The sequence below is a fragment of the Phragmites australis genome, chromosome 14 (assembly GCF_958298935.1).
Source record: "Phragmites australis chromosome 14, lpPhrAust1.1, whole genome shotgun sequence".
In the NCBI taxonomy this organism is placed as follows: domain Eukaryota; kingdom Viridiplantae; phylum Streptophyta; class Magnoliopsida; order Poales; family Poaceae; genus Phragmites; species Phragmites australis.
In genome coordinates, this window is record NC_084934.1 from 5003349 (window position 1) to 5029898 (window position 26550).

The 26550-nt window shown below is 47.0% G+C and overlaps 3 protein-coding genes across 3 annotated transcripts; all 3 read right to left on the bottom strand.

Annotated features, from left to right (window-relative positions):
- Window positions 1-1622: 1622 nt before the first annotated feature.
- On the bottom strand, window positions 1623-2537 carry LOC133889951 (low molecular mass early light-inducible protein HV90, chloroplastic-like). Its single transcript, XM_062330377.1, has 2 exons — window positions 2321-2537; window positions 1623-2191 (listed from the first exon to the last, which is right to left on the bottom strand). Exons 1-2 carry the CDS (start codon window positions 2459-2461, stop codon window positions 1796-1798), a joined length of 537 nt encoding a protein of 178 aa, XP_062186361.1. The 5' UTR covers window positions 2462-2537; the 3' UTR covers window positions 1623-1795.
- Window positions 2538-6039: 3502 nt separating this feature from the next.
- LOC133891766 (low molecular mass early light-inducible protein HV90, chloroplastic-like) lies at window positions 6040-6980 on the bottom strand. The gene is made up of 2 exons (XM_062332512.1): window positions 6746-6980; window positions 6040-6615 (listed from the first exon to the last, which is right to left on the bottom strand). Exons 1-2 carry the CDS (start codon window positions 6884-6886, stop codon window positions 6220-6222), a joined length of 537 nt encoding a protein of 178 aa, XP_062188496.1. The 5' UTR covers window positions 6887-6980; the 3' UTR covers window positions 6040-6219.
- Window positions 6981-13320: 6340 nt separating this feature from the next.
- Window positions 13321-14251, bottom strand: LOC133891716 (low molecular mass early light-inducible protein HV90, chloroplastic-like). Its single transcript, XM_062332453.1, has 2 exons — window positions 14021-14251; window positions 13321-13890 (listed from the first exon to the last, which is right to left on the bottom strand). Exons 1-2 carry the CDS (start codon window positions 14159-14161, stop codon window positions 13495-13497), a joined length of 537 nt encoding a protein of 178 aa, XP_062188437.1. The 5' UTR covers window positions 14162-14251; the 3' UTR covers window positions 13321-13494.
- Between the last annotated feature and the right edge of the window lie 12299 nt (window positions 14252-26550).

Sequence of the window (26550 nt, forward strand, 5' to 3'; positions counted from 1 at the left end):
GCTTCTCGATTAGCATGAAAGGCAGGATGATGGCATCGTGCGTATCTCTGCACACCTATCATTGCGCATTAAATGCTCCTATACCCAACATTTTAAAATTTGAAAATCTTTTAAACTCTACTCAGAAACGGATGTTAAGAAGTCAAATTGCCCAAGCCTTTCTTGAGTCTCGAGTGTGGATAATAGCAGGGCGCTGGACCCAAAAGTGTTTCCACTCGACACTCGGGATAGAGCATATTCTTACTCGATTTTTTCGACTGTGAGTTTGATCTACCTTACTCGACTAAGCTCAGGTTTGGCGGTACTCGAGTAGACACTTGCGGAAATCCTCCCTATTGAGAAGAGTTAGGGGGCTACTGTCGAATATCTAAATATAGGGTATATACGCATAAGAAGTACATTATAATGGACAAAGTATATCATGCACATGTATAACAACTCTGGATACTATAGAACCGAATATGCGGTACCTGGTACACTCAGAAATCTAGAAGACGTATACTAGAAATATCTCGATTGGTTGACCAACTCGAGAATGAATAGTATCCAAGTTAGATTCATCTGTTTTGTCTTGGTGAAGGACACTCTATCAACTATGACTGGATAGGAGGCGGCATATCAACCCTATATAAAGCAAGGACCTGAACCCCCAAAGAGAAAGCGAAGGAAAGAAGGAAGAGAAAACTCCCGCATTTGCAACTCGATGCAAGCGCCAAGATCATAGGAAATACTCAGCAACTTCAGCTCTAGATTAGCTTAGATCTGATATGCTCCTTATAATAGGTCTATCCACATTGCTTGTACTTGAGAGAATACATATACATCATCATCCATACAGGGCGTAGGGTATTACTCCGACCGGGGGGCCCGAACCTATCTATATCGTGTCTCACTTCGTGTTCAATTCCTGATCTCGAAGATACCATAGTTAATTATGGACATATTATTATGAACTAATCTTCAACATGTGGGAATGAGAAATAGTTGTTGGGATAAGTTTTTCCAATGTTTGAATCAGGGTTTAGAAAAAAAGAGTAGGGTCCAGGATAGGAATATCATAGACTTATGTTACACCATTCATATCTCAACTAAGGAGGTGGGTTATGGTGGAGGGTTTGGGTTATGACTTATAAATTACGAAACTGTCCTTATACAAAATGAACACTAGATCATTAGAAAGGGTACTTCAGTTATTTTTGCACTTATTTCCCAGACCTAGCCAAACATGGGAATGGAAAAATATTTTTACTTCCCAAACCAAAACCCACGTGATCATATCCCTTTCCCATTAAACCTACATCTCTACTGTGTACGGTTACAGGTGCGTACGGGAGCTACTGTGTACGGTTACAACAGCCTACCAAAAGCTACGTACACGTATACATGTATGATGACATATCTACGTGTTGATTAGCGGCGCGCCTGTGAGGTACTCGGTGACGGCGAGCGCGACAAGCCCTAGCATTTCCATATGCGGTCTATTTTGCACCTGTGAAAATCTCGTTTATTTTTACAGATCTTCGGTCCCAGTTGGATACGTTAAACGTCTGTAAAAATATGTTATCACCCGTCTGTGATGACATTTTGTGTAAGTAGTGCTAGCTTCCATGTCACGAGGGAAGTTCATTTAAACTTTAACCTGTAAATTTCAATCAAAAAATTCGCATGCCGATTTTGCACGGACACAGTAAAATCTGTATACTACCTCCTCTACATGTACGTACGGAAGCTACTGTATACAGTTAGTTACAGCAGCCTACCAAAAGCTACGTACACGTACACGTGTACGACATATCTACGCGTTGATGAACGGCGCGCCGGTGAGGTACTCGGTGACGGCGAGCGCGACGAGCCCGAGCATGGCGAAGCGCCCGTTCCAGAGCTCGGCGTCGGCCGTCATAAAGCCGCCGCTCCTGCCCTCAGCGCTCTCCCCTTGGAGCAGCGGCACCAGCGACGCCACGGACAGCGCCACAACCGTGTACGCGAACCACGTCAGCCCGGAGCTGCTGCCGGCCTGCGAGAGGAGGCCGTCCCCGCGCGACGCCTCTACGGCGAGCGCGGACACGAAGCCGACCATGGCGAGGCGACCGTTGATCCGCTCGGGGGCGGGGCCGCTGAACGCCAGCGCGTCCCAGAGGCCGGGGCTCGCCTTCGGCTTGGCGCTCATCTCCTCCGTTGGATTCATTTCCGGCTGCAGATACGCATGCACAAGGTATTATTAGTGCTAATCATAGTTAATGCGAATAATTTACTGCATGGCCCATAAGCAATTGTTAATTAACAATCTCGATACGTACGTGAATGATCAGTGGATTCTCACCTTTCTCTGGGCCCTGACGACCAGGGCGCAACGGCGAGGCGCGAGCCCGGCCGCCGGAAGCCGGGCGGGGAAGCGGCCGGCACGCACGCCAGCGGCGGCGACGACGAGGGAGCTCATGGAGGCTGTCATCGTGGTTGCCATTGGAGTTTACGTGCACAGGTGAAGTAGAGATCGAGTCGTAGAAAGAACAGGAGGTTGCTTCGCTGTGCTGACTGCTGTTGTGTTCTAGGCCGAGTGGGGTGTCCGCTTTATAGGGCGAGCTAGCTAGGTAGCGAGGCCGAGGAGCGACCCGTGATCACGGGGCGACGGTGGGGGACACGTCGGCCGGCGATTCACGGCCGTAGACTGGACTGATTGAGCGGCAGGTGACAGCAGGACATGCGCGGTACGTGGAGGGAGGCGCGTCCACAGCGAGCTGGGTGATTGCGTCGCCATCGACGTGGGCGCCCAGGCCGCCGTGCAGGCATTGCATGCAAAGAGGGCTCGCTCCTTCTCCAAAAGACTGGCGGAAGATTCCACAACCACACAGGAGAGGCATGGAAACAGAAGACGATTTTATTTAATGACTTAATTAACGCGACATCTTTTGAAACCTAACTCAACATTTTGAAAGACCATTAAGAACATCTCTCATTGTAACATTTCTAAAAGGAAACTAATGCATGATTTTGAATCTTTTTAGGAACAACTGCCACACATATGCAACATTTTCAAGAACTAATGCAACAATTTGTGAAAACCGATTGCAAAAAATGTAATACACCTTAAACCACAATTCTAGAGATCTATATCACAACTTTAAACATATGGAACAGTTTTTTTGGATTTTTATGATTATTAATTTAACTTGTTTATGGAGGAAAAAAAACATATCTGGGACACACATAAAAGAACAAGAAAATAAATATAATATAAATGAAAGATCAAATATGTGTGAGCAATGAACCGATGGAGACTAGAGATGTGTGAACAATGAACGGAGGTGCGATGGAGATTTTGCATGTGCAGCCGCACTTGCACCGATAGATGACATCTCGACTCATCGGTGAACATCGACGGTGAGATTCACGGCCTTCTCAAATCGCCCCCACCGGTACTGGCTAAAACTCTAGATTTGGAGATCTACAATGGTTTATGGGGATTTAGAAGGGAGAGAATGAAGCAACCGCTATTTAAAAGGTTAGTTGAATTGGAGTCTAATACTTTTTCCAGTTGAGGGAGTGCTTTTTCTAGTTGCGGGAGTGCTTTTTCCAATTGCAGGGGTGGGTGGCATGTTGAATACTTATTTAACACGCTAGAAGTTAAATAACAATTATATATGTCTATATGTGTGTCTGTGTGTGTATATATATGTATATGTATGTATATATATGTGTGTGTTGAAAAGGTTATTCAAAGATCCACCATATGAAAGGTGTCCCACATCAGTAGTGGAGGTATAAAAAAGATCAATGTTGGCCCTGGATGGGAGGATAAGAAGAACATAGAAGCTCCCTTGCTTTCCTCGCAGAGCCGTTGCTATGGCAAAGGCGTAGGTCACCTGCGTGAATGGTCTGCTAAAATCGGATCCAATAGCTTGCGCAGGCAGGACCTTCTTTTGAGATATGGGGATCACGCCGATTAGAGTTTGATCGTAGCACGTCTCAACCACGTGGTTTTCTACACCGGGAAGGATGCATTAGGTTTTTGAAAGCGCTCAACCCAACTTCTAATGATCTATTTCTCTTCGTCATTTTCATCATCATGAGGGCTGTCGGAGGGTCAACTCCTGTCGCAGGGATCCTGAGGGACCCTTTTTTGAGATTCGGCCGGGGGGATGATTCTGAATATGTTCGCGGGAGAAATAAATGGATGTAAATGCGATGGCGGGAGGAATGATCTAATGCGGGATGCAGGAAATGCACTGGAGGGATTTTTAGACAGGTTCGGGCCGCACTGAGCGTAATACCCTATTCCTGTGTGGATGCTATAAATGCCCTGAGAATGTCTCTCTGAAATGTTGCTGGTTACAAGAATGTTTGTCTATCCTAGAGCTTCGGGCTCTTTGTTCTTGGCTTCTATGCTTGTACGAAGATGTTCTTCGATCTCTGAGCAAGTGTCTGAGAGTTCGAGCGTTCCTCTGAATCAACTCGGTTCAACTCGGGTTTTTCTGTCTTTGTCCGTGCCCGCCATCTCCCTTAAATATTCACCGGCGGTAGCGTGCCCCGAAAGGGAGGGCACGAGTTCCAAGGCGCCATAAATGGAAAGATAGTCATCATGGCCTCTGCGCGAAATGACGAGGGGTTGAAAACGCACCCCCGCCCGGTCTTCTGTCGTCATAATGGCACTGGCAACAGGCACTGTGGAGAGGGCCCACCGGGTAGCAGAGCGGCCCGGCGTGCCCGTTCGGTCTTGTACGCCTGCCACAGCAGGGCGGTAGGCGGGGCATCTCGGGCCTCGCGATGCTATCTCGAGGCGCGCCGGATGATGCTGGATGGGACCCGTGCATTAAATGTCCCCACGCCCTTCTGCCAGGATATGGCAGGGACTGACACCGAGCGTGGCGGGAGCAGTTGGAGGTGACAGGCCACGCACGCTCTTAAATGCGGCATCGAACCTTTCACAGGCTGACATCTTACCGCTGGACCCCTGTGGGGGCCACCAACGAAGGACTCCTTGGGCCGTCGAGGAACCGAGTGCTCGGGGGTCACTGTTCACCTCCCCGAGCACTCTCTCCCGGAAACACCCTCTCTTGGTCCCCGGGGAACCGAGTGCTCGGGAGCCACTGTTCACGGCCCCGCGCACTCTCTCCCGGAATTGACTGTTCGGATCCTCGGGGAACCGAGTGCTCGGGGGCCGCTGTTCGCAGCCTCGAACACTCTCTCCCGGAGTTGACTGTTCGGATTCTCAGGGAACCGAGTGCTCGGGGGCCGCTGTTCGCAGCCCCGAGCACTCTCTCCCGGAACTGCCTTCCTTGGGTTCTCGAGGTACTCGGGTGCTCGGGGGCCACTGTTTGCAGCCCCGAGCACACCCTTCTCGGTACTCAGCTTCTCTGGTCGTTGGGGGACTTGGGTGCTCGGGGGTCACTGTTCACCTCTCCGAATACTCTCTTCTCGGTCACTTGGTCTTCGCAAATCATCGGGGAACCCGGGTACTCGGGGACCACTGTTCATGGCCCCGAGTGCCATATCTCGGGACTTAGTCTTTTCGTACCTCGCGGAGATGAACCCCACAAGAAGGTGTCACATGACGGATTGCTGGCCTAGCCTCGGAATTCGGGGACCTCTGGTTCCTGATTCACGACAAGGACCTTTACATCTCCCACTATTGATCAATACATTCATTGTGATCAGGTCTTTTATTTCCTCATATTTGTTACGCCGTTGTTTGTCATTGAGCATATTAGAGATATATGTGTGGTCATGTTATATATATATCTAAGGATATATTCATACTATATAATTGTTCTGTTTATGAGTTTGTAATCATGATTTATCTATGAATTAATTAATCCTAATAATACTATGTTATCCAACAGCAAGAGTACGTCGGCTAGTTTGTTTTGGACCCACTGAAAGAGAGAGTACCGTGTCTTTGGGATGTGCTTAACCTAAGAGTTGGAACTTTGCATGGGAAGTACGTACGTAATTGTTGTGAAGTCTTCGTTTTGAAAAAGTAATTGTTGTGAAGTCCAATACGAAATACGAAGCACTAAGCCAGCTTCCAAGTCACGAGGAAAGTTCATTTCAACATTAACCTGTAAATTTCACGCAAAAAATTCGCATGCCGATTGCCGATTTTGCACGGACACAGTAAAATCTGTATACTACCTCCTCTACATGTACGTACGGAAGCTACTGTGTACAGTTAGTTACAACAGCCTACCAAAAGCTACGTACACGTACACATGAACGGCATATCTACGCGTTGATGAACGGCGCGCCGGTGAGGTACTCGGTGACGGCGAGCGCGACGAGCCCGAGCATGGCGAAGCGCCCGTTCCAGAGCTCGGCGTCGGCGGTCATAAAGCCGCCGCTCCTGCCCTCAGCGCTCTCCCCTTGGAGCAGCGGCACCAGCGACGCCACGGACAGCGCCACGACCGTGTACGCGAACCACGTCAGCCCGGAGTTGCTGCCGGCCTGCGAGAGGAGGCCGTCCCCGCGCGACGCCTCGACGGCGAGCGCGGACACGAAGCCGACCATGGCGAGGCGACCGTTGATCCGCTCGGGGGCGGGGCCGCTGAACGCCAGCGCGTCCCAGAGGCCGGGGCTCGCCTTCGGCTTGGCGCTCATCTCCTCCGTTGAATTCATTTCCGGCTGCAGATACGCATGCACAAGGTATTGTTAGTGCTAATCATAGTTAATGCGAATAATTTTACTGCATGGCCCATAAGGGATTGTTAATTAACAATCTCGATACGTACGTGAATGATCAGTGGATTCTCACCTTGCTCTGGGCCCTGACGACCAGGGCGCGACGGCGCGGCGCGAGCCCGGCCGCCGGAAGCCGGGCGGGGAAGCGGCCGGCACGCACGCCAGCGGCGGCGACGACGAGGGAGCTCATGGAGGCTATCATCGTGGTTGCCATTGGAGTTTACGTGCACAGGTGAAGTAGAGATCGAGTCGTAGAAAGAACAGGAGGTGGCTTCGCTGTGCTGACTGCTGTTGTGTTCTAGGGCGAGTGGGGTGTCCGCTTTATAGGGCGAGCTAGCTAGGTAGCGAGGCCGAGGAGCGACCCGTGATGACGGGGCGGCGGTGGGGGACACGTCGACCGGCGATTCACGGCCGTAGACTGGACTGGTTGAGCGGCAGGTGACAGCAGGACATGCGCGGTACGTGGAGGGAGGCGCGTCCACAGCGAGCTGGGTGACGCCCAGGCCGCCGAGTAGAGATATGAGGCCGCCGCGTTCTCAGTACCGAGCTGGGTGATTGCGTCGGCATCGACGTGGACGCCCAGGCCGCCGTACGTGCAGGCATTGCATGCAGAGAGGGCTCGGTCCATCTGCAAAAGACTGGCGGAAGATTCCACAACCACACGGTAGAGGTGCGGGAAGCGGTGTCGGGCCATCAGTTACCTCAAAATTTCATACTCTATAGTATTATTACAGTATTTATTATCACTATTACAGCACTACCTTTTCCGATCATCTCCAACAGATACTTATAAATCAACTCTATTTTATCTCTCCTATATTAAATTATTTTCCTTTAACCGCTCCATTCACTCTCCACCGTGAACTATCTCTTTCCGATCCCCTCCCTTCGCATCTTCGTTCACTCCGCCGCCCCCTCCCTCCCCATCTTCGTTCACTTCACCGCCAGCACCTTCCTTCTTCCCCTCCCTCTCCTTCCTACCCTTCATCAAACTCCGCAGCAGGCACACGCGCACGCCGCTAGCCTTGCCGAGCAGCAGCCTCCCCATGGCAACCTCCATGGCGTACACGGGACGCGGTGGCTCGAGCTCGATGACCGCGCACTTGTGCAGCTCCACCGTCGATCCATGGCGAGCTGCTCCATGGCCGGTGTCGGTGACACGGAAACCAGGGGTTCCCGAGTCCCGAGGCCAGATCAGCAGTTTGCCACGTGGCGCCCTCTCGCGAGGATTATCTCCCCGAGGTGCGAGAAGGCTAAGTCCCGGGAGAGGGTGCTCGGAGCCATGAACAGTGGTCCCCGAGTACTCGAGTTCCCCGATGACTCGAGAAGACCAAGTGCCGGGAAGAGAGTGCTTAGGGCTGTGAACAGTGGCCTCTGAGCACTTAAGTCCCCCGACGACAAGAAAAACTAAGTACCGGGAAGAGGGTGCTCGAAACTGCGAACAGTGACCCCCGAGCACCCGAATCCCCTGAGGACCTAAAGGAAGTTAGTTCCGGGAGAGAGTGCTCGGGGCCATGAATAGTGGCTCCCGAACACTCGGTTCCCCGAGGACCAAGAAAGGGCATATCCGGGAGAGAGCGCACGGGGCTGTGAATAGTAGCCCCCGAGCACTCGGTTCCCCGAGGGCTTAAGAAGTCCTTCGCCGGTGGCCCCCACAGAGGTTCAGCGGTGAGGTGTCAATCGGTGAAAGGCTCGATGCTGCATTTAAGAGGGCGCGTGGCTTGTCACCTCCAACTGCTCCCCCACTCGTGCTGTCAGTCCCTGCCACGGCCTGGCAGGGAGGCGTGAAAACATTTAATGCACGGGTCTCATCGCGGGACATCCGGCGCCCCTCGTGATAACATCGCGAAGCCCAAGGCGCCCCGCCTGCCGCCCTGCTGTGTCAGACTCGCTCTGACCGAGTGGGCACGCCGGGCTGCTCAATGGCTGCTCGGTGGGCCCTCCCCGCGGTACCTGTTGAAGAACAGCATGATGACGAACAAGACCGGACGGGGGTGTGTTCAACCCTCCCCGTCACTTCGCACAGCAACCCATGATGGTTGTTTTCCATTTATGACGCCTCGGAACTCACGCCCTCCCTTTCTAGGCACGCTACCGCCCCGGCGGGTACTTAAGGCGGGGCGGGCTCCCCGAAGAAGACAGGTGAAGTTAGAGGACAATAGCTAGGACTTCAGATCAGCTCGAGCCCACGACAAGCCGGATGAGCACCAAAGAACAAGGAGCCCAAAGCTCTAGACTAGACAAATATTCTTGTAACCCAGTAGAACCTCTGAGAGACATTTTCAGAGCATTTATAGCATACACACAGGAGTAGGGTGTTACGCTCAGTGCGGCCCGAACTTGTCTAAAAATCTCCTGAGCATTTACTCCTTTCTGCATCTGATCATTCCATTCCACCTGCATCGCATTTACACCCATTTATTTCACCAGCAAAACAGATTTAGAATCACCCCCTGGCCGAATCTCAAAGGGGGTCCCTCCAGATCCCTGCTTGAGGAGTTCACCCTCCGACAGCCGGCCTCGTCGCAGGAGGATGAGCTGCTCCGTGGCGACGACGAGGGCGATGACGTGTGCGCCGCGGCCTCCGCCACGATGACCCCCGAGCAGCGGCTCCACGCCGCTGGGAGCTTTTGGATCTGGGTCTCATGGCATCCGCGCCATCGACGGTGCGTACGTTGGGGTCGGCGTGGTGGTCGAGCAGCACTGCGACCATGTCTGGGCACACCATCTCCGCCGCGACGTGAAGTGGCGTCTTCCCGGTGGGCCCCGCCGAGTGGTTGATGTCACCAGCGCCAAGCTCCAGCAGAGCCTTGACGACCTCCCGGCTGCAGTTCCCCACGGCGTAGTGCAGCGCGAGTGCCTCGTCGAGGTTGAGCCTCCCCGAGCTCCACCCTTTCGCGGGAAAGGCGGGGTGGTTGGGGAAGAGGAAGGCGATCAGTGTTGCGCCCGACTCCATCCGCCTCCAAATTTGCCGTCGCCTGGAAAATTTTTGCGGGACTCCACTTCACTGTAGAGGTTGATACGGATTCTGTTGGAGTTGTTTTGCTGGGTGCAGCGACCGGCATCCGACGTGGATGCCGATCCGGAGTCAGATGCCGACTCTCTTGGAGTTGGCCTCAGAGACGACATGGAAACAGGAGACGATTTTATTTAATGACTTAATCAGCGCGACATCTTTTAAAACCTAACTCAACATTTTGAAAGACCTTTAAGAACATCTCTCAATGTAACATTTCTGAAAGGAAACTAATGCATGATTTTGAATCTTTTTAGGAACATCTGCCACACATATGCAACAATTTGTGAAAACCTAATGCAAAAAAAACCACTCAGCCATCTCTCCACAGCCTAATCCATATTTTGTTCCTACAAATCGAACATAGCCATAGGAAATGATCTACTAACTTCTAGAAACATCTCATAAACCCCAATTGTAGAGATCTATATCAAAACTTTAAACATATGGAACAGTTTTTTTTGGATTTTTATGATTATTAATTTAACTTGTTTATGGAGAAAAAAAAATCTGGGACACACATAAAAGAACAATAAAATAAATATAATATAAATGAAAGATCACATATGTGTGAGCAATGAACCGATGGAGACTGGACATGTGTGAGCAATGAACGGAGGTGTCGATGGAGATTTTGCATGTGCAACCGCACTTGCACCGATAGACGACATCTCGACTTGTTGGTGAACATCAGGGAGTGAGCGCAGCGAGATGGTGAGATTCATGACCTTCTCAAATCGCCCCCACGGGTACTGGCTACAAAACTAGATTTGAAAATATGCAATGGTTTATGGGGATTTAGAAGGGAGAGAATGAAGCAACCGCTATTTAAAAGGTTAGTTGAATTGGAGTCTAATGCTTTTTCGGGTTGAGGGAGTGCTTTCTCTGGTTGCGGGAGTGCTTTTCCGATTGCAAGGGTGGGTGGCATGTTGAATACTTATTTAACACGCTAGAAGTTAAATAGCAATTATATATGTCTATATGTGTGTCTGTGTGTGTATATTTATATATGTATGTGTATGTATATATATGTGTGTTGAAAAGGTTATTCAAAGGTCCACCATAGGAAAGGTGGATGTAGTTATTTAAGTCCCACATCAGTAGTGGAGGTATAAAAGAAAGATCAATGTTGGCCCTGGATGGGAGGATAAGAAGAACATAGAAGCACGCTTTCTTGCCTCGCCGAGCCGTTGCCATGGCAAAGGCATAGGTCACCTACGTGAATGGTCTACTGAAATCAGATCCAATAGCTTGCGCAGGCATGACCTTCTTTTGAGATATGAGGATCACACCGATTAGAGTTTGATTGTGGCACGTCTCAACCACGTGGTTTTCTACACCGGGAAGGATGCATTAGGTTTTTGAAAGCGCCCAACGCAACTTCTAAAGATCTATTTCTCTATGTCATCTTCATCATCATGAGGGCATTTACATCTCCCACTATTGATCGATACATTCATTGTGATCAGGTCTTTTATTTTCTCATGTTTATCATCCTTAGTATTCGTTGTTTGTCATCGAGCATATTAGAGAGATAAGTGTGATCATGTTACATATATATCTAGGATATATTCATACTATATAATTGTTTATTTATTGTGATCATGATTTATCTATGAATTAATTAATCCTAAAAATATTATGTTATCCAACAGCAAGAGTACGTCGGCTAGTTTGTTTTGGACCCACTGAAAGAGAGAGTACCGTGTCTTTGGGATATGCTTAACGTAAGAGCTAGTCCCACTACTACAGAAAAGGTCACTCTTGCCCATTTTTCGTTGCCAATTCAGTCATAACTAATAGTGATATATATATATATATATATATAAAACAATTATTACTAGCAAATCCTGCTTTTATGATTTTTAAGATAAAAAGTTAAATACAAACAATTATTCATATATGAGTTAATTAAGAGTTGTAATATATTTGACATTGAGTCTTTTTGCAGGATTTGCTAGAATTGTAGAATCTACGTGGTGCCTGTAAGTGATATACGCCATTAAATTAACAGTTCAACCGTCATTCATAGTTAGATTTTTTTTTCTCAGATTAATGTGTAAATTGCAACATATTTTACCTTCTCCGAATAAGAGGGTTAAATCTGGTAGATAGATAATATACATGGTGAGGGTACAATATTTTGATATTATTTATGAATAAGATAGTGACATCAATATAACCTGCCACTAAAAAATGTCAATACTAGGTTGCCATGAGACAACATAATATTTTGCTACTACTTAAAAATGTAGTAGTGATGACACCAAAATTTGTCACAGAAGTGTGGTTACTAATAATACTACATGTGACCACATTATATTTTTCCATTGATTACAAATGCAATGACAACGCGATAATTCGTCACTATAAATGCGAAATAGTTTTTTTGTCACTAATAAACTATAACATAGTGAGGAAAGATAAGTTGGTCACAATTAAGTTAATGTAGGAATCAACAAAACACAAAATTCCTCAATACTTTATTTACACGAAGATTCACTACTTAAAAAAACTCCTTCACTGCCAATCTATAAAGGAGTTTCATTGCCGGTTTTGGAGGCGGAAGTGGGCAATGGGCAGTGACAGTCCCCGACTATCACTGCCGGCTCGGGAAATGGAAGTGAAGAGGTTATCACTGCCGGCTAAAGACTTTAGTCGGTAGTGATAGTCAGGCGCCGAATCAATGTTTTTGGGGTCGAAAAAATTGAAAAAAATGCACCCGAGGAACCCCACGTCCGCGCTATCGTAAGTCACAAGTCACGCGATTTTTCGCGTAAAATACGCACGCGTGCGGTTCATGACACTCGATCCTAAAACCTCTCAGCTCGTGCGATATATGTTTAACATCTCACCATAAAAGTACTAGTGATACTATTAGCATATGCAATCATTCTAATATCTTCTGTCTGAAACTTTAAATGATTATTTAGATATCTAAATGATATCGAATGAAAAAGTTTTTAACTATAAAGTTGTAGATCTCGTCGAGAACTATAGTTTTGATATAAAGTTTATCCTCATCCGACATCGCATTAAAATGTTATGATTTTTTTAAAATAAACTGTCATCCACTATCACTGCTGGCTCTAGCCATCAACCGACAGTGATAGTCAAGGTTTCACTGCCGGTTCGTGGCTAGAGCCAGTAGTGATTATCATGTTTCACAGTTGGTTCTATTCGAATGGTTTTTTAGTGCTAGTCCTTAATACGAATGGACTATGATATTCTATCATTATCGGCTCGTAAGAAACTGGTAGTGATAGACCGGCATATAAACATATTTCTGTAGTAATGATTAAAGGTTGAGAGACTTGAATAAATAAAGGTGGACAGGGGCTAAATCTCGTAAAATTAAACTACATTAGTTTGTATTGCTTACAATATGCTACTTTTCCTTAATTTTTATCTACTGTTCTCTCATATTGATTGGTCTGTGGCATGCCCCCAACACGAAATTCGTAGATCTCACCAACTGCAGAGCCAACACAAAAATGGTCTACCAAGCAGTCGGAGCTTTGCATGGGAAGTACGTACGTAATTGTTGTGAAGTCTTCGTTTCGAAAAATAATTGTAGTGAAGTCCAATACGAAATACGAAGCACTAAGCCAGCTTCCATGTCACGAGGAAAGTTCATTTAAACTTTAACCTGTAAATTTCAGTCAAAAAAATTCGCATGCCGATTTTGCACGGACACAGTAAAATCTGTATACTACCTCCTCTACATGTACGTACGGAAGCTACTGTATACAGTTAGTTGCAACAACCTACCAAAAGCTACGTACACGTACACGTGTACGACATATCTACGCGTTGATGAACGGCGCGCCGGTGAGGTACTCGGTGACGGCGAGCGCGACGAGCCCGAGCATGGCGAAGCGCCCGTTCCAGAGCTCGGCGTCGGCGGTCATAAAGCCGCCGCTCCTGCCCTCAGCGCTCTCCCCTTGGAGCAGCGGCACCAGCGACGCCACGGACAGCGCCACGACCGTGTACGCGAACCACGTCAGCCCGGAGCTGCTGCCGGCCTGCGAGAGGAGGCCGTCCCCGCGCGACGCCTCTACGGCGAGCGCGGACACGAAGCCGACCATGGCGAGGCGACCGTTGATCCGCTCGGGGGCGGGGCCGCTGAACGCCAGCGCGTCCCAGAGGCCGGGGCTCGCCTTCGGCTTGGCGCTCATCTCCTCCGTTGAATTCATTTCCGGCTGCAGATACGCATGCACAAGGTATTGTTAGTGCTAATCATAGTTAATGCGAATAATTTTACTGCATGGCCCATAAGGGATTGTTAATTAACAATCTCGATACGTACGTGAATGATCAGTGGATTCTCACCTTGCTCTGGGCCCTGACGACCAGGGCGCGACGGCGAGGCGCGAGCCCGGCCGCCGGAAGCCGGGCGGGGAAGCGGCCGGAACGCACGCCAGCGGCGGCGACGACGAGGGAGCTCATGGAGGCTATCATCGTGGTTGCCATTGGAGTTTACGTGCACAGGTGAAGTAGAGATCGAGTCGTAGAAAGAACAGGAGGTGGCTTCGCTGTGCTGACTGCTGTTGTGTTCTAGGGCGAGCGGGGTGTCCGCTTTATAGGGCGAGCTAGCTAGGTAGCGAGGCCGAGGAGCGACCCGTGATCACGGGGCGGCTGTGGGGGACACGTCGGCCGGCGCTTCACGGCCGTAGACTGGACTGATTGAGCGGCAGGTGACAGCAGGACATGCGCGGTACGTGGAGGGAGGCGCGTCCACAGCGAGCTGGTGACGTCCAGGCCGCCGAGTAGAGATATGAGGCCGCCGCGTTCTCAGCACCGAGCTGGGTGACTGCGTCGCCATCGACGTGGACGCCCAGGCTGCCGTGCAGGCATTGCATGCAGAGAGGGCTAGGTCCATCTCCAAAAGACTGGTGGAAGATTCCACAACCACACAGGAGAGGCGCGGGAAGCGGTGTCAGAGACGACATGGAAACGGGAGACGATTTTATTTAATGACTTAATTAGCGCGACATCTTTTGAAACCTAACTCAACAATTTGTGAAAACCTAATGCAAAAAATGTAATACACCTTAAACCACAATTGTAGAGACCTATATCACAACTTTAAACATATGGAAGAGTTTTTTTGGATTTTATGATTATTAATTTAACTTGTTTATGGAGAAACAAAAAAAAACATATCTGGGACACATAAAAGAACAAGAAAATAAATATAATATAAATGAAAGATCAAATATGTGTGAGCAATGAACCGATGGAGACTGGAGATGTGTGAGCAATGAACGGAGGTGCCGATGGAGATTTTGCATGTATAACCGCACTTGCACCGATAGACGACATCTCGACTTGTTGGTGAACATCAGGGAGTGAGCGCAGTGAGACGGTGAGATTCATGACCTTCTCAAATCACCCCCCCCCGGTACTGGCTACAAATCTAGATTTGGAGATCTGCAATGGTTTATGAGGATTTAGAAGGGAGACAATGAAGCAACCGCTATTTAAAAGGTTAGTTGAATTGGAGTCTAATGCTTTTTCCGGTTGAGGGAGTGCTTTTTCTGGTTGCGGGAGTGCTTTTTCCGATTGCAGGGGTGGGTGACATGTTGAATACTTATTTAACACACTAGAAGTTAAATAGCAGTTATATATATCTATATGTATGTCTGTGTGTGTATATTTATATATGAAGTATGTATATATGTGTGTGTTGAAAAGGTTATTCAAAGGTCCACCATATGAAAGGTGGATGTAGTTATTTAGTCCCACATCAGTAGTGGAGGTATAAAAAAAGATCAATGTTGGCCTTGGATGGGAGGATAAGAAGAACATAGAAGCGCGCTTGCTTGCCTCACCGAGCCGTTGCCATGGCAAAGGCGTAGGTCACCTACGTGAATGTGAAAGGATCGAATGGCCTAAGAGGGGAGTAAATTGGGCGCTAATTAAAACTTCTACCACTTTCTAAAACAAATAACAACCTTAGCCTATATAAAAAGAAATGCAACTACATGATTTAAACTAGGACAAGGCAACTAAACAAGAAAGATAACTAAGAGAGAGAGCGGTAAAGAAAGACTTGCAAGAACAAAGATACTCAAAGTAAATTGTGGGAATGTAAATAGTTGGAGAAGAGAATATCAAGTTTTTCCCGAGGTTTCGAGAAGTTGGCACTTCCCACTAGTCCTCGTTGGAGTATCCACCAAGGATGTAGCTCCCCCTTGAGTCACCAAGACTCAAGTGCTCCCTCTTGATTGCCCCTTCTCCATCTCCGGATTGGCGGGCATCAAACCAAGTACATCATCTCTTCCCAGGGCTCCCACAAGTCCTCCAAGAGCTCACCGAGAACACCTCCGATCACCAAGACCATCTAGGTGTTACCAACCACCAAGAGTAACAAGCTTCAAGCTTCACTTGACAAAGACCAAGCCTAGACAACAGCTAGATGCACACTTGTTACTCTCCAAGCACTAAAGATGTCCTTAATCTTCAACTAAGAACTTGGAATTAACACAAGTGCTGTCTCTTGCTTCTAAATGACACACCAAGTGTATAAGCTGCTACAGGGTCGCAAGAGCCCTATATGAGACCAAATGAGTAGGTATTTATAGGCTAAGGATCAAGAATTAGTCGTTGCCTAACAACCTAGAATTTTTCTTAACGCCGGAAGGTCCGGTGTGAATAACTCTCTCCATACCGGAATATCCGGTGCTAATACCCCTGACAGAATAGCCGTTAACTGTTCCAGTAGCCTAGAGGCCTAGATGCTATAATCTCCCCCTTTTTGGTGATTGATGACAACACATGCGAGAAGTAGAGATATGAAATTGAAGAGCACCCTACCATACTATGCAATTATCGGCATATGTCAATTGAGCAAGAGAAAGTGTAGCACTACAACGACCTGTCATGCTAGTATAAATAAGAATTATGCGCGCATGAAAATAAACACAATGTAATGACAAGCGAAACACATCCATATACAGAACCAAATAGCCTGTCATTACATCAAAAACCATAAGATCCAACAATCCGAACCTAACTACCCAAAAACCTAAGCTCCCCCTGAATCAAAAACTCACTAGACTCTCCAGCTACTCTCTCTCTACCAACTCCCCCTATCACTAGACTCTCCCCCTTTGGCATCGAAGCACCAACAAGAGAAAACTAGGACACGACTAAGCATCCGGAGCTAGAGGAGACTGAGGACCCAACGCTGCCGAAGAAGGTGCCACGACGAACTGAGAACTGTCGACCTCGGAGTCTGAGCTGGATGGACTGTGACCCGCAGCTGCTGTCACCTCGTCAATGTGATGCTGCACTGACTGAAGAGTAGCATCTGGCTCATCAAGTGCAGGCTCAGCGACTGGAGGAGGCACGACTGGCTACTGCTGCTCGGTAACTGTCGGCTGTGGAGTATCCTCGAAGCGCAGAGGACCAGTGGGCAGAGGTGAAGTCAATGACGGTAACACTGTCCTCTGAGATGTCCCGACAGGCTCTGAGAGAACTCCGGTGGCCAAAAGAGCTAAGAGTGGAAAGCTGGACTCCGGAGTACTGAGCAGACTAGTGCTGCTGCCAGGGAGGGGACTGGGGGCTGGAGCTAGTGCTGGAGCTGGTGCTGGCAACTGCTGCCCTGGCTGCTGGAGCAAGAATGAGAATAGCCGAGTGTTGTTCTCCCTGTCGGCCAACAGAGCCTGCTGCTGCTGCTGCTGCTGCTGCTGCTGGAGAGACTGGATAATCAGTGTCTGCTGCTCCTGCTGGCGAACGGAATCAGCCTGATACTTCAACTGCCTCTCCTCCTGAGCTGCCTGCTGCTGTATGATCATCTGCTGCTGCTGCACCAACATCTGCTGCTGCTGCTACTGCATCATCTGCTGTTGCTGCTGCATCTGCTGCAAAAACTGAGAAAACTCTGAAGACTGTGTAGCAGGTGGTGGCACTGGGGGGGTCGTCTCAGGTGCTAAAGGAAGAGACACTGAAGGTTGTGCACCCTGAGTAGACCCACCTGCCTCGCGGTCGTGACGATGTGGGAGAGGCGACAAGAACTCCTGGTCCTCGAAGTCTGAGTCACTGTCAGAGACTATGTCGAAAAACGCCTGTGGTAACTCAGCCTCGGTCTCTGCAAGGGCCTCATCCTCAGCAGCCACTCACTCTCTCTCTCTCCTCAGGTGGGATCTGCTCCTGAGCGTGAGCCATCGCTTGCTGTCCACAACGCCTGTCAGTAGGAGGAGCTGGAGCATACACCTTGAAGGACCGAGAAGACTCGTAAGCCTCAAAGAACTCTGGGGGTCTGGTGGTTTGAGCAAGCAAGAAAGATATGATATGAGCATATGGCTGCTGTCTGACCATCGTCATCACATCGGCGATCACATCCTCGATCTCACACAGAATAAAGTCCACAATATCAAACGGCTGGTGAGTGAAGATGGATAGGATCAGCCACTGCTGAAGACCGGTGATCGACTCTGCATTCCCGATCCTCGGTAGCAAGCTATGCCTCATAGCATTGTGAATGACTTGCACCTCTGGTATCAGCATATCTGGCAGTCTCCGAGAACCGGGAGGGAACGGCGGCCTGAACAGAGGTCGGATCAGGTCATCCGTCGGGAAGATCCCTCCAGTCAGACCACGGCGAGGGGCGCTGGCGCCTGGATAGACAATCTCGTGCAAACTCCTATCAGATTACTGCAGCCTCAAAGCCTCTAGAAAGTCGCTCCTGTACAGCCTCTGAAACTCACCCTGGAACATGAACTGCACAAAGGATCTGTCCTCTGCGATCCAAGCTGTAGCATAGAAGACTCTCACCCAATCCTCAACATAGTGGTCTACATCTGTCAGCAAATCTGTAAGGCCTGGAATCGAGTCAAAGTGGCACCTCACATCTGCTCCCCCTGCGGCTACTCCCATATACCTCCAGTTGAGCGTCTTGTGAACGCTCAAGCTGACCTTCAGCTTCTGAAACGAAACAAAGAAGCTCTCCTGCAGAAGGGTATGGAACCTCGGGTCTGCTCCCTCTTCTCTCTCCTCAGGAAACCACTCGTCAATAGGTACAAACTGCAGCTTCTTGACCTTTGGTGACTTGTAGGAGGTCAAGTCATGCAAACGTCTCTCTGCCCGTGGCTGAGGCTCCCCTGACTGTTGCTGCTGCTCCTCCTCCTCCTCAGGCTTCGGCTCCTGATGAGCCCTCTTCTGGCTGCCTGACTGGCCGGAAGGCGTCGAGCTCACCCCTCTAGCGGAATGGGAGCGGGTGGATCGACGCACAGGAGTAGCGGTGTCTCTGATCTCAAACCCCTGCCCCTGCTGCTGCCTATTGTAGGCATCCACTGCTGCATTTGCTCTCTCCCACTCCTTCTCAGTCGGAGTCCTCTTAGCCTTCTCAACAACCTTACCCTTGCCCTTGTCAGTGCGCTTACGACCCATCTGAATAGATGAAAGATAATGACGAGATGAGCAAACGCATTGGGTTTATGAAATTTTCAAGAAAAGAAACCCAAACTTACCCTAAGCATGTAAAATATGTGAAAATCAACAAACATGCTAGGATAAGGATTACGACACAAGGGAATTGATCAATTTGCAGAGTATTTGAGCCGAATTTGAGCAAATTGATCAAAAAGGCATGAATTTAAGGCAATATTGGATGAACTTGACGAATTTAGCAATTGAAGCTCAACAATTATGAACATGTCCTCAATTTATGATAATTGAAAGTCAATTGTCACAAATTGCAAGAATTTGACTCAGATTTGCATGAATATGGATGAGATTTGCATGAATTTGCTTGGATTTGCATGAATTTGACCAAATTTAGCACAAATCGATGAACATGTACTCAATTCATGACAATAAGTGGGAATAGAAGCCAATGATACAAAGTTTGCCTTAGATTGATCAAGATTTGAAAGAAATTTGAACAAATTTAGACAAATTTGCATTGAATTGATCTAGGGTTTTGCACATTTTTGAAATTTCAATTGAAATTTGTGCTCACCACTGATTAATAGATGTAGAAGCCGGCGGTGAGGGAGAAGCTCGTCGGAGACGATGGCCGGCGGCGCTGGAGCACGGCGGCGGGAAGAGGAAGGCGGTGACAACGCTAGGGCGACGGGCTGCGGTGGAGAGAGGGGGCGGTGCGGCGACGTGCTGGAGGTGGTGATCGGCGACGAGAGGTGGTGGTGGTGCTCAGGGCGGCGTGGGAGCTCAGCTCGACGGCGAGTACGAGCGGCGGCGAGGGAGAAAACAGAGGAGAGCCGGCCAATCGAACGCTCATATGACAGGCAGGGCCCACTCAAATTTGTGAATGCCGGAAGGTCCGCTGATTTAGGAACTGAACGCCGGAAAGACACCGGATCGAAAATTCCCGAGAGCATCCAACCCAGGTCGTGAACGCCGGATAGTCCGGTGACGAGGGCACTGAACACCGGATAAACGCCGGAACAAACTTTCCAGAGAGCACTCCATACTGCCCAAAAACACCTTCTGCACGCCGGAAGTTCCTCTGAGGCATGTATTGAACGCCAGACCTTTTGGGCTCATTTTCATTAAACTGGCCGGAAGGTCTGGTGATGACTTCGAGCAGACGCCAGATCATTCGGTGAAAAGAAAAAAACTGAGCTGAACTAAAATCTCTCACTGCGTCCAAATTTCAAATAACCACTCAACAAAAACACATATTTGGACCAGTTTGAGTGAAATCTTTACCCTCTCAAACACTCATTTGCAAATATATGCCAAAAGGCTTTACCATATATAATTTTTCAAAATAGGCAACTAAGGACCAAAGAAAGAGGGAGAAAATTCCAAAGGAAATGTTTGAGTCACATTACCTATGAACTTAAAGATTAAGGCTTTAAATTTGTTAGGTCATGACTCAATAGGCATTAAGTACTTATATCAATTTAAGCACACTTATAGAGTTGTATGTTCACATCAAGAACGAACAACAAACTCAAAGAGTGATATTCTCCTTTGTGATCTCTCTACCGCCAATGCTTATGCAATGCAAGACATATGCATGAAAGTAAGCATGAGTGCATATTATATGACATGTGAATGCGAGGCATACAATTAATCTATCTTGTCATATTACTTCCCTTCTCAAGCTTCTTCATGGTGAACCCTACAACATGCCTTGAGAAAAACTAGAGAACCACCATCTCAAGCAAAACCCGCGTTCACCACTATCTTGAGAAGGTCAGACAAGCTCCTATCATGAATTTCATCTACATGACAAGGCATCACATGACATTAGAAGCATCGATCACATTTAGTTCATTTCGCAATCTACTAAAAGTGGCTTCATCTAGAGGTTTAGTGAAGATATCCGCCAATTGATCTTCCGATCGAACACTACTAAGAGAGATATCATTATTAGCCACATGGTCTCTTAGGAAGTGATGACGGATATCAATGTGCTTTGTGCGAGAATATTGAACGGGATTGTTAGCAATTTTTATGGCACTTTCATTATCACAAAGGAGTGGAACCTTCTCTAGACGAACACCGAAGTCTAACAAGGTTTGCTTCATATAGATGGTTTGAGCACAACATGCTCCGGCGGCAATGTATTCCGCTTCCGCTGTGGACAAGGCTACCGAGTTTTGCTTCTTAGAACTCCAAGAGACTAGGGATCGCCCTAGCAAGTGGCACCCACCCGAAGTACTCTTGCGATCCACACGGCATCCGGCAAAGTCCGAATCTGAGTATCCCAGGAGTAGGAAACTAGCGTCTTTCGGGTACCACAAGCCTATGCTAGGTGTATGCTTTAGGTATCTAAGGATTATTTTTACCGCGCTAAGATGTGATTCCTTAGGATTAGCTTGAAAGCGAGCGCACATGCATACACTAAACATAATATCGGGCCTAGATGCGGTAAGGTAAAGGAGTGACCCAATCATAGAACGATAAAGTTTTTGGTCAATCGATTTACCCATTTCATCCAAGTCGAGATGTCCATTTGTAGGCATGGGGGTCTTGATTGGCTTGCAATCATTCATCTTAAACTCCTTGAGGATGTCCCTCGTGTACTTCTCTTGATGGATGAATGTCCCTTCCTTCAATTGCTTGATTTGAAATCCAAAGAAGTAGTTTAGCTCGTCAATCATCGACATCTCGAACTCCCTAGACATCATGTCACCAAATTCCTTGCAAAACTCTTTGTTAGTTGAACCAAATATTATATCATCAACATAAATTTGACACAAGAAAAGATCATTGTCGATGATTTTTGTGAACAATGTGGTGTCCACTCTCCCGATCTTGAATCCTTGGTTGATGAGGAAGTCATGTAGACGTTCATACCAAGCTCGTGGGGCTTGCTTGAGTCCATAAAGTGCCTTTACCAACCTATAAACATGATTAGGATATCTAGGATCTTCGAAACCGGGGGGTTGATCAACATAAACGAGTTCATTAATAAAGCTATTTAAGAATGCAATCTTCACATCCATTTGATAAAGCTTAATGTTCTGATGTGAAGCAAATGCAAGAAGGATACGGATGGCTTCAAGCCTTACCACGGGAGCGAATATTTCGCTAAAATTCAAACCTTCAACTTGTGCAAAACCTTGTGCGACAAGTCTTGCCTTGTTGCGTACCACCACACCATGTTCATCTTGCTTGTTGCAGAAGACCCACTTGGTTCCAATCACATTCTTTTCTTGAGGCCTCTCTTCAAGTATCCATACCTCATTGCGGGTGAAGTTGTTAAGTTCTTCTTGCATTGCCAACACCCAATCCGGATCCTTGAGAGCCTCGTCTACATGTGTGGGTTCCGAACAAGAGACAAATGAGTAATGTTCACAAAATGAAGCACACTGACAAGAGCGAGTTTGTACTCCCCTAGATGGACTCTCAATGATCAAGTCAATCGGGTGATCCTTGGAAATTTGTGTATGCTTCACTTGTGGTTGTTGAGGTGTATCTTGTGGTGGTCCAACATCTTGAGCTTGAGCTTGAGCTTCCTCTTGAGAGATATAGACGTCATGTGAAGGAAGTGGTTGATCATCCTTGTCCTCATTTTCATCAACTTGGGGTGCCATGGAGGTGTGCGGAATTGAAGTAGAGGGTACATCTTCATCCTCCTCCTTAGGCTTGATATCCCCAATTGCCATATTCTTCATTGTATCTCTCAAGGGTTCATCACCTATATCATCACAAGAAATACTTTCTCCTTGGGAGCCATTAGATTCATCAAACTCCACATCACAAGTTTCTTCAACAAAACCGGTGGCATTGTTGAATACTCGATATGTTTTGGAGTTCGATGCATAGCCAACAAGAAAACCAACATCACAACGTTTTTCAAACTTGCCTAGGCATTCCTTTTTCTTGTAGATGAAGCACTTACACCCGGAAGTAGGAGACATTGGGTTTTCTCCCAATGAGAAGCTCGTATGGCGTCTTCTTCAATAGTTGGTGGAGGTACACTCGATTAGATGCATGACACGTCATGTTGATTGCTTCCGCCTAAAACTTCTCTGGCGTACCATACTCATCCAACATTGCTCTTGCAAGCGTGATCAAGGTCTTGTTCTTCCTCTCCACCACGCTATTTTGTTGAGGAGTGTAGGTGGATGAAAACTCATGCTTGATGCCACTATTATCGCAAAAATCTTCAATTTGAGTGTTCTTAAACTCCGTGCTATTGTCACTCCGGATCTTCACAAGTGTAGACTCAAACTCATTTTGAGCCCTCTTTGCGAACTTCTTGAAGATCCCAACGGTCTTACCCTTGTCATCTAGAAAGAAAGTCCAAGTGTATCTTGTATAATCATCAACAATGACAAGACAATAGAGATTACCACCAAGACTTTTGTAGGTAGTTGGTCCGAAGAGGTCCATATGTAGAAGCTCTAAGGGTCTTGATGTAGACATCATGGACTTGTATGGATGAGAACTTGTAACTTGTTTTCCCGCTTGGCAAGCACTACACAACTTGTCCTTCTCAAAAACCACGTCGTTCAAACCAACCACCATTCCATTCTTGAATACCTTCTTGAGTTGGCTCATCCCAATGTGTGGAAGTCGACGATGCCAAAGCCAACCCATAGATGTCTTGGTGAAGAGGCACGTAGTCAAGCTAGGAAAAATCCACAAGATAGATATGTCCATGTCTAAAACCTTTAAAGATTAGATCATTATGCTTCTTGCTAGTTATGACAACATCAACATCACTAAATAAGCATGTGAAGCCTAGATCACATAGTTGAGCTATAGAAAGCAAATTGAAGCTAAGCGACTCTACTAAAAGAACATTAGAAATAGAGAGATCATTTGAGATAGCCATCTTACCCAAACCTACCACATTTGCCTTAGAGTTATCACCAAATGTGACTTTATCATGATCACCCACTTCATCTTCTAGAGAGGTGAACATCGTTACATTGCCGGTCATATATTGTGTACATCCGCTATCAAGCACCCAATATTTTCCACCTGCTTTGTAGTTCACCTACACACATGGGATCAAGCTTTTTGTTTAGGTACCCAACCAAGTTTGGTACCTTTCATGTGAGACACAAGAGATTTAGGCACCCAAAGTTGCCTAGGAAGCTTGCCCTTAGCTTGAGTTCCAATGAATTTTACCATGATTTTACAATTTTTAAGCTTATGCAATAGAAAATGATGATCATTAAACGTGGACTTGTATTTAGAAGGCAAAATAGGAAGGGGTTTAGTAGGAATTGGACACTCCCTCGTGTGGTGTCTGGTGACTTGACAATGTTGGCAATATGAACCAACTTCCTTGATGAAACAATTTTTGATCTCTGGTGTCTTAATGACCCTTTTTACCGGGTTAGGGAAGCATCCAAGTCCTCTCTTGTTGTAGTATAAAGCATTCTTCATGAGAATTTTCTTGTGCTTGTACTCCCCCTTAGTCAACCGGGCCACATATGACTTGCAACCTCACTCTCAAGCTCTTGTTCCTTTACATGGTTAGTCTTAGAGGATGATGTAACATCACATGAACAGGAGCATGGTATATCAAGAAGGTCATCACAAGAGGTAGATGCATTGACCTTAACAACATCAATATCAACCAATTCATTCAAGCTACGATCAATGGCATCATAAGCATACTCAAGTTCTTGGTGTTTGTATATCAAGCCATTATGCTCAAGTTTTAGCTTGTAGTTACTGGGTAATTTCTGGATTTGCCACCCTTAACAGGTGCAAATTTTCCGCTGAGATTGACATGCGGGCCATCCTGAGTCTATGAAACTGGGCCCGGGTGGCAAATTGCCTGCCACTCGGTGTTAAAAGTGGCAAATCCTGAAATGCCCCGTAGTTACTAGCCTCAAGAGACTTGCTAGATGCAACTACTTCATCATGTTTCTTAAGCACATTATTGTATTTAGCAAGCAACTCATCATGACTAGAACTAAGCATAGAATTAGCATTTTCAAGAGACTTGATTTTAGCCTTTTGCCTTTTGATAATAGTAGCATAGTCATTCATTAGCTTAGATAGATCATTAGGAGAAAGACCATCATCATCACTACTATCATCTTCCTCACTACTCACCTTATTGTTATCTTTTGCCATGAGGCACATAGATGGTGGAGGTAGAGGTGGATCATCATTGACGATGGCGAGGCCTGTGAAGTTGTTGTCTTCATCATAACTTGAATCATCACTTGAGCTTTCACCGGAGACCCATTCACCAACAATGTAGGCCTTGCGCCCTCCACCCTTTTTGTTGAAGAGTTTCTTCTTCCTCTTGTCTTGATCCTTCTTCTTGTGCTTGTCCTCATCCTCAATTGCATCAAACTTCTTGGACTTGTTCTTGTTTCTCTTGTCGGGATGACGGCAATCATATGATATGTGGCCAAGGTTACCACAATTGTAGCACTTCTTCTTGTCTCCATCACCGAACTTGTCAAATTTCTTTGAGCAAAATTTGTTCTTCTAGGGATCATAGTTGTAGCCCTTCTTTTGAAACTTAGAGATCATCCTTGTGGTTCTTCTCATGAGAAGAGCAAGCTCGGTGTCAGAGTCATCATCATCATCTTCATCATTATCATCATCTTCATCGCTTTCACTTGATGATGGAAGCTTCATCTTTTTCTTGTTGTTGTCAACCATCTTTGCTTTGAGAGCAAGGTTTTTCTTGGATGAAAACTCATGATCTCCAAACAAGAATATCTCATGAATACATATCTTTCCCACGGCATCGGTGATGGTCATATCATTCATGTCTCTTTCATGAAGAAGAGAGATGACAATGTTGTATTGCGGCTTGAGAAGCACTATCAAGATCCTACGAATAATGTCTCCATCGGATAATTGGGTGAGTTCAAGGGAATTGATTTCTTCCACAAGCATGTTCATACGATAATACATGTCATTGCATAATTCATTTGGAAACATCTTGAATTGATTAAGAGCATTCATAAGCACATGATATCTTTCCTCACGAATTCTCCTAGAACCCTCATGAATTTCACAAAGAGCGGTCCAAATGTCATGAGCGAATTCTTTGCTTCTAACTCTAGAGAAAACTTCTTCACTAATTCCCTCAAATATAGCATTATTTGCCTTAGCATTCCACCTAACTTCTTGTTCGGTAAAAGATTGACCAAACCCAATAGAGGTGGCTTGCCAACACTCGGGGGAAATAGCCTCAAGATAGCTCGCCATGCGAACTTTCCAATAGGCAAAGTTCTTTCCCTCGAACCTTGGCACGCTACTTCCACTCCCCGGGGCTATTTCTCTAGGATTTTAAGCCTATCAAGAGCACGAGGCTCTGATACCAATTGAAAGGATCGAATGGCCCAAGAGAGGGGGTGAATTGGGCGCTAATTAAAACTTCTACCGCTTTCTAAAACAAATAACAACCTTAGCCTATATAAAAGGAAATGCAACTACGTGATTTAAACTAGGAC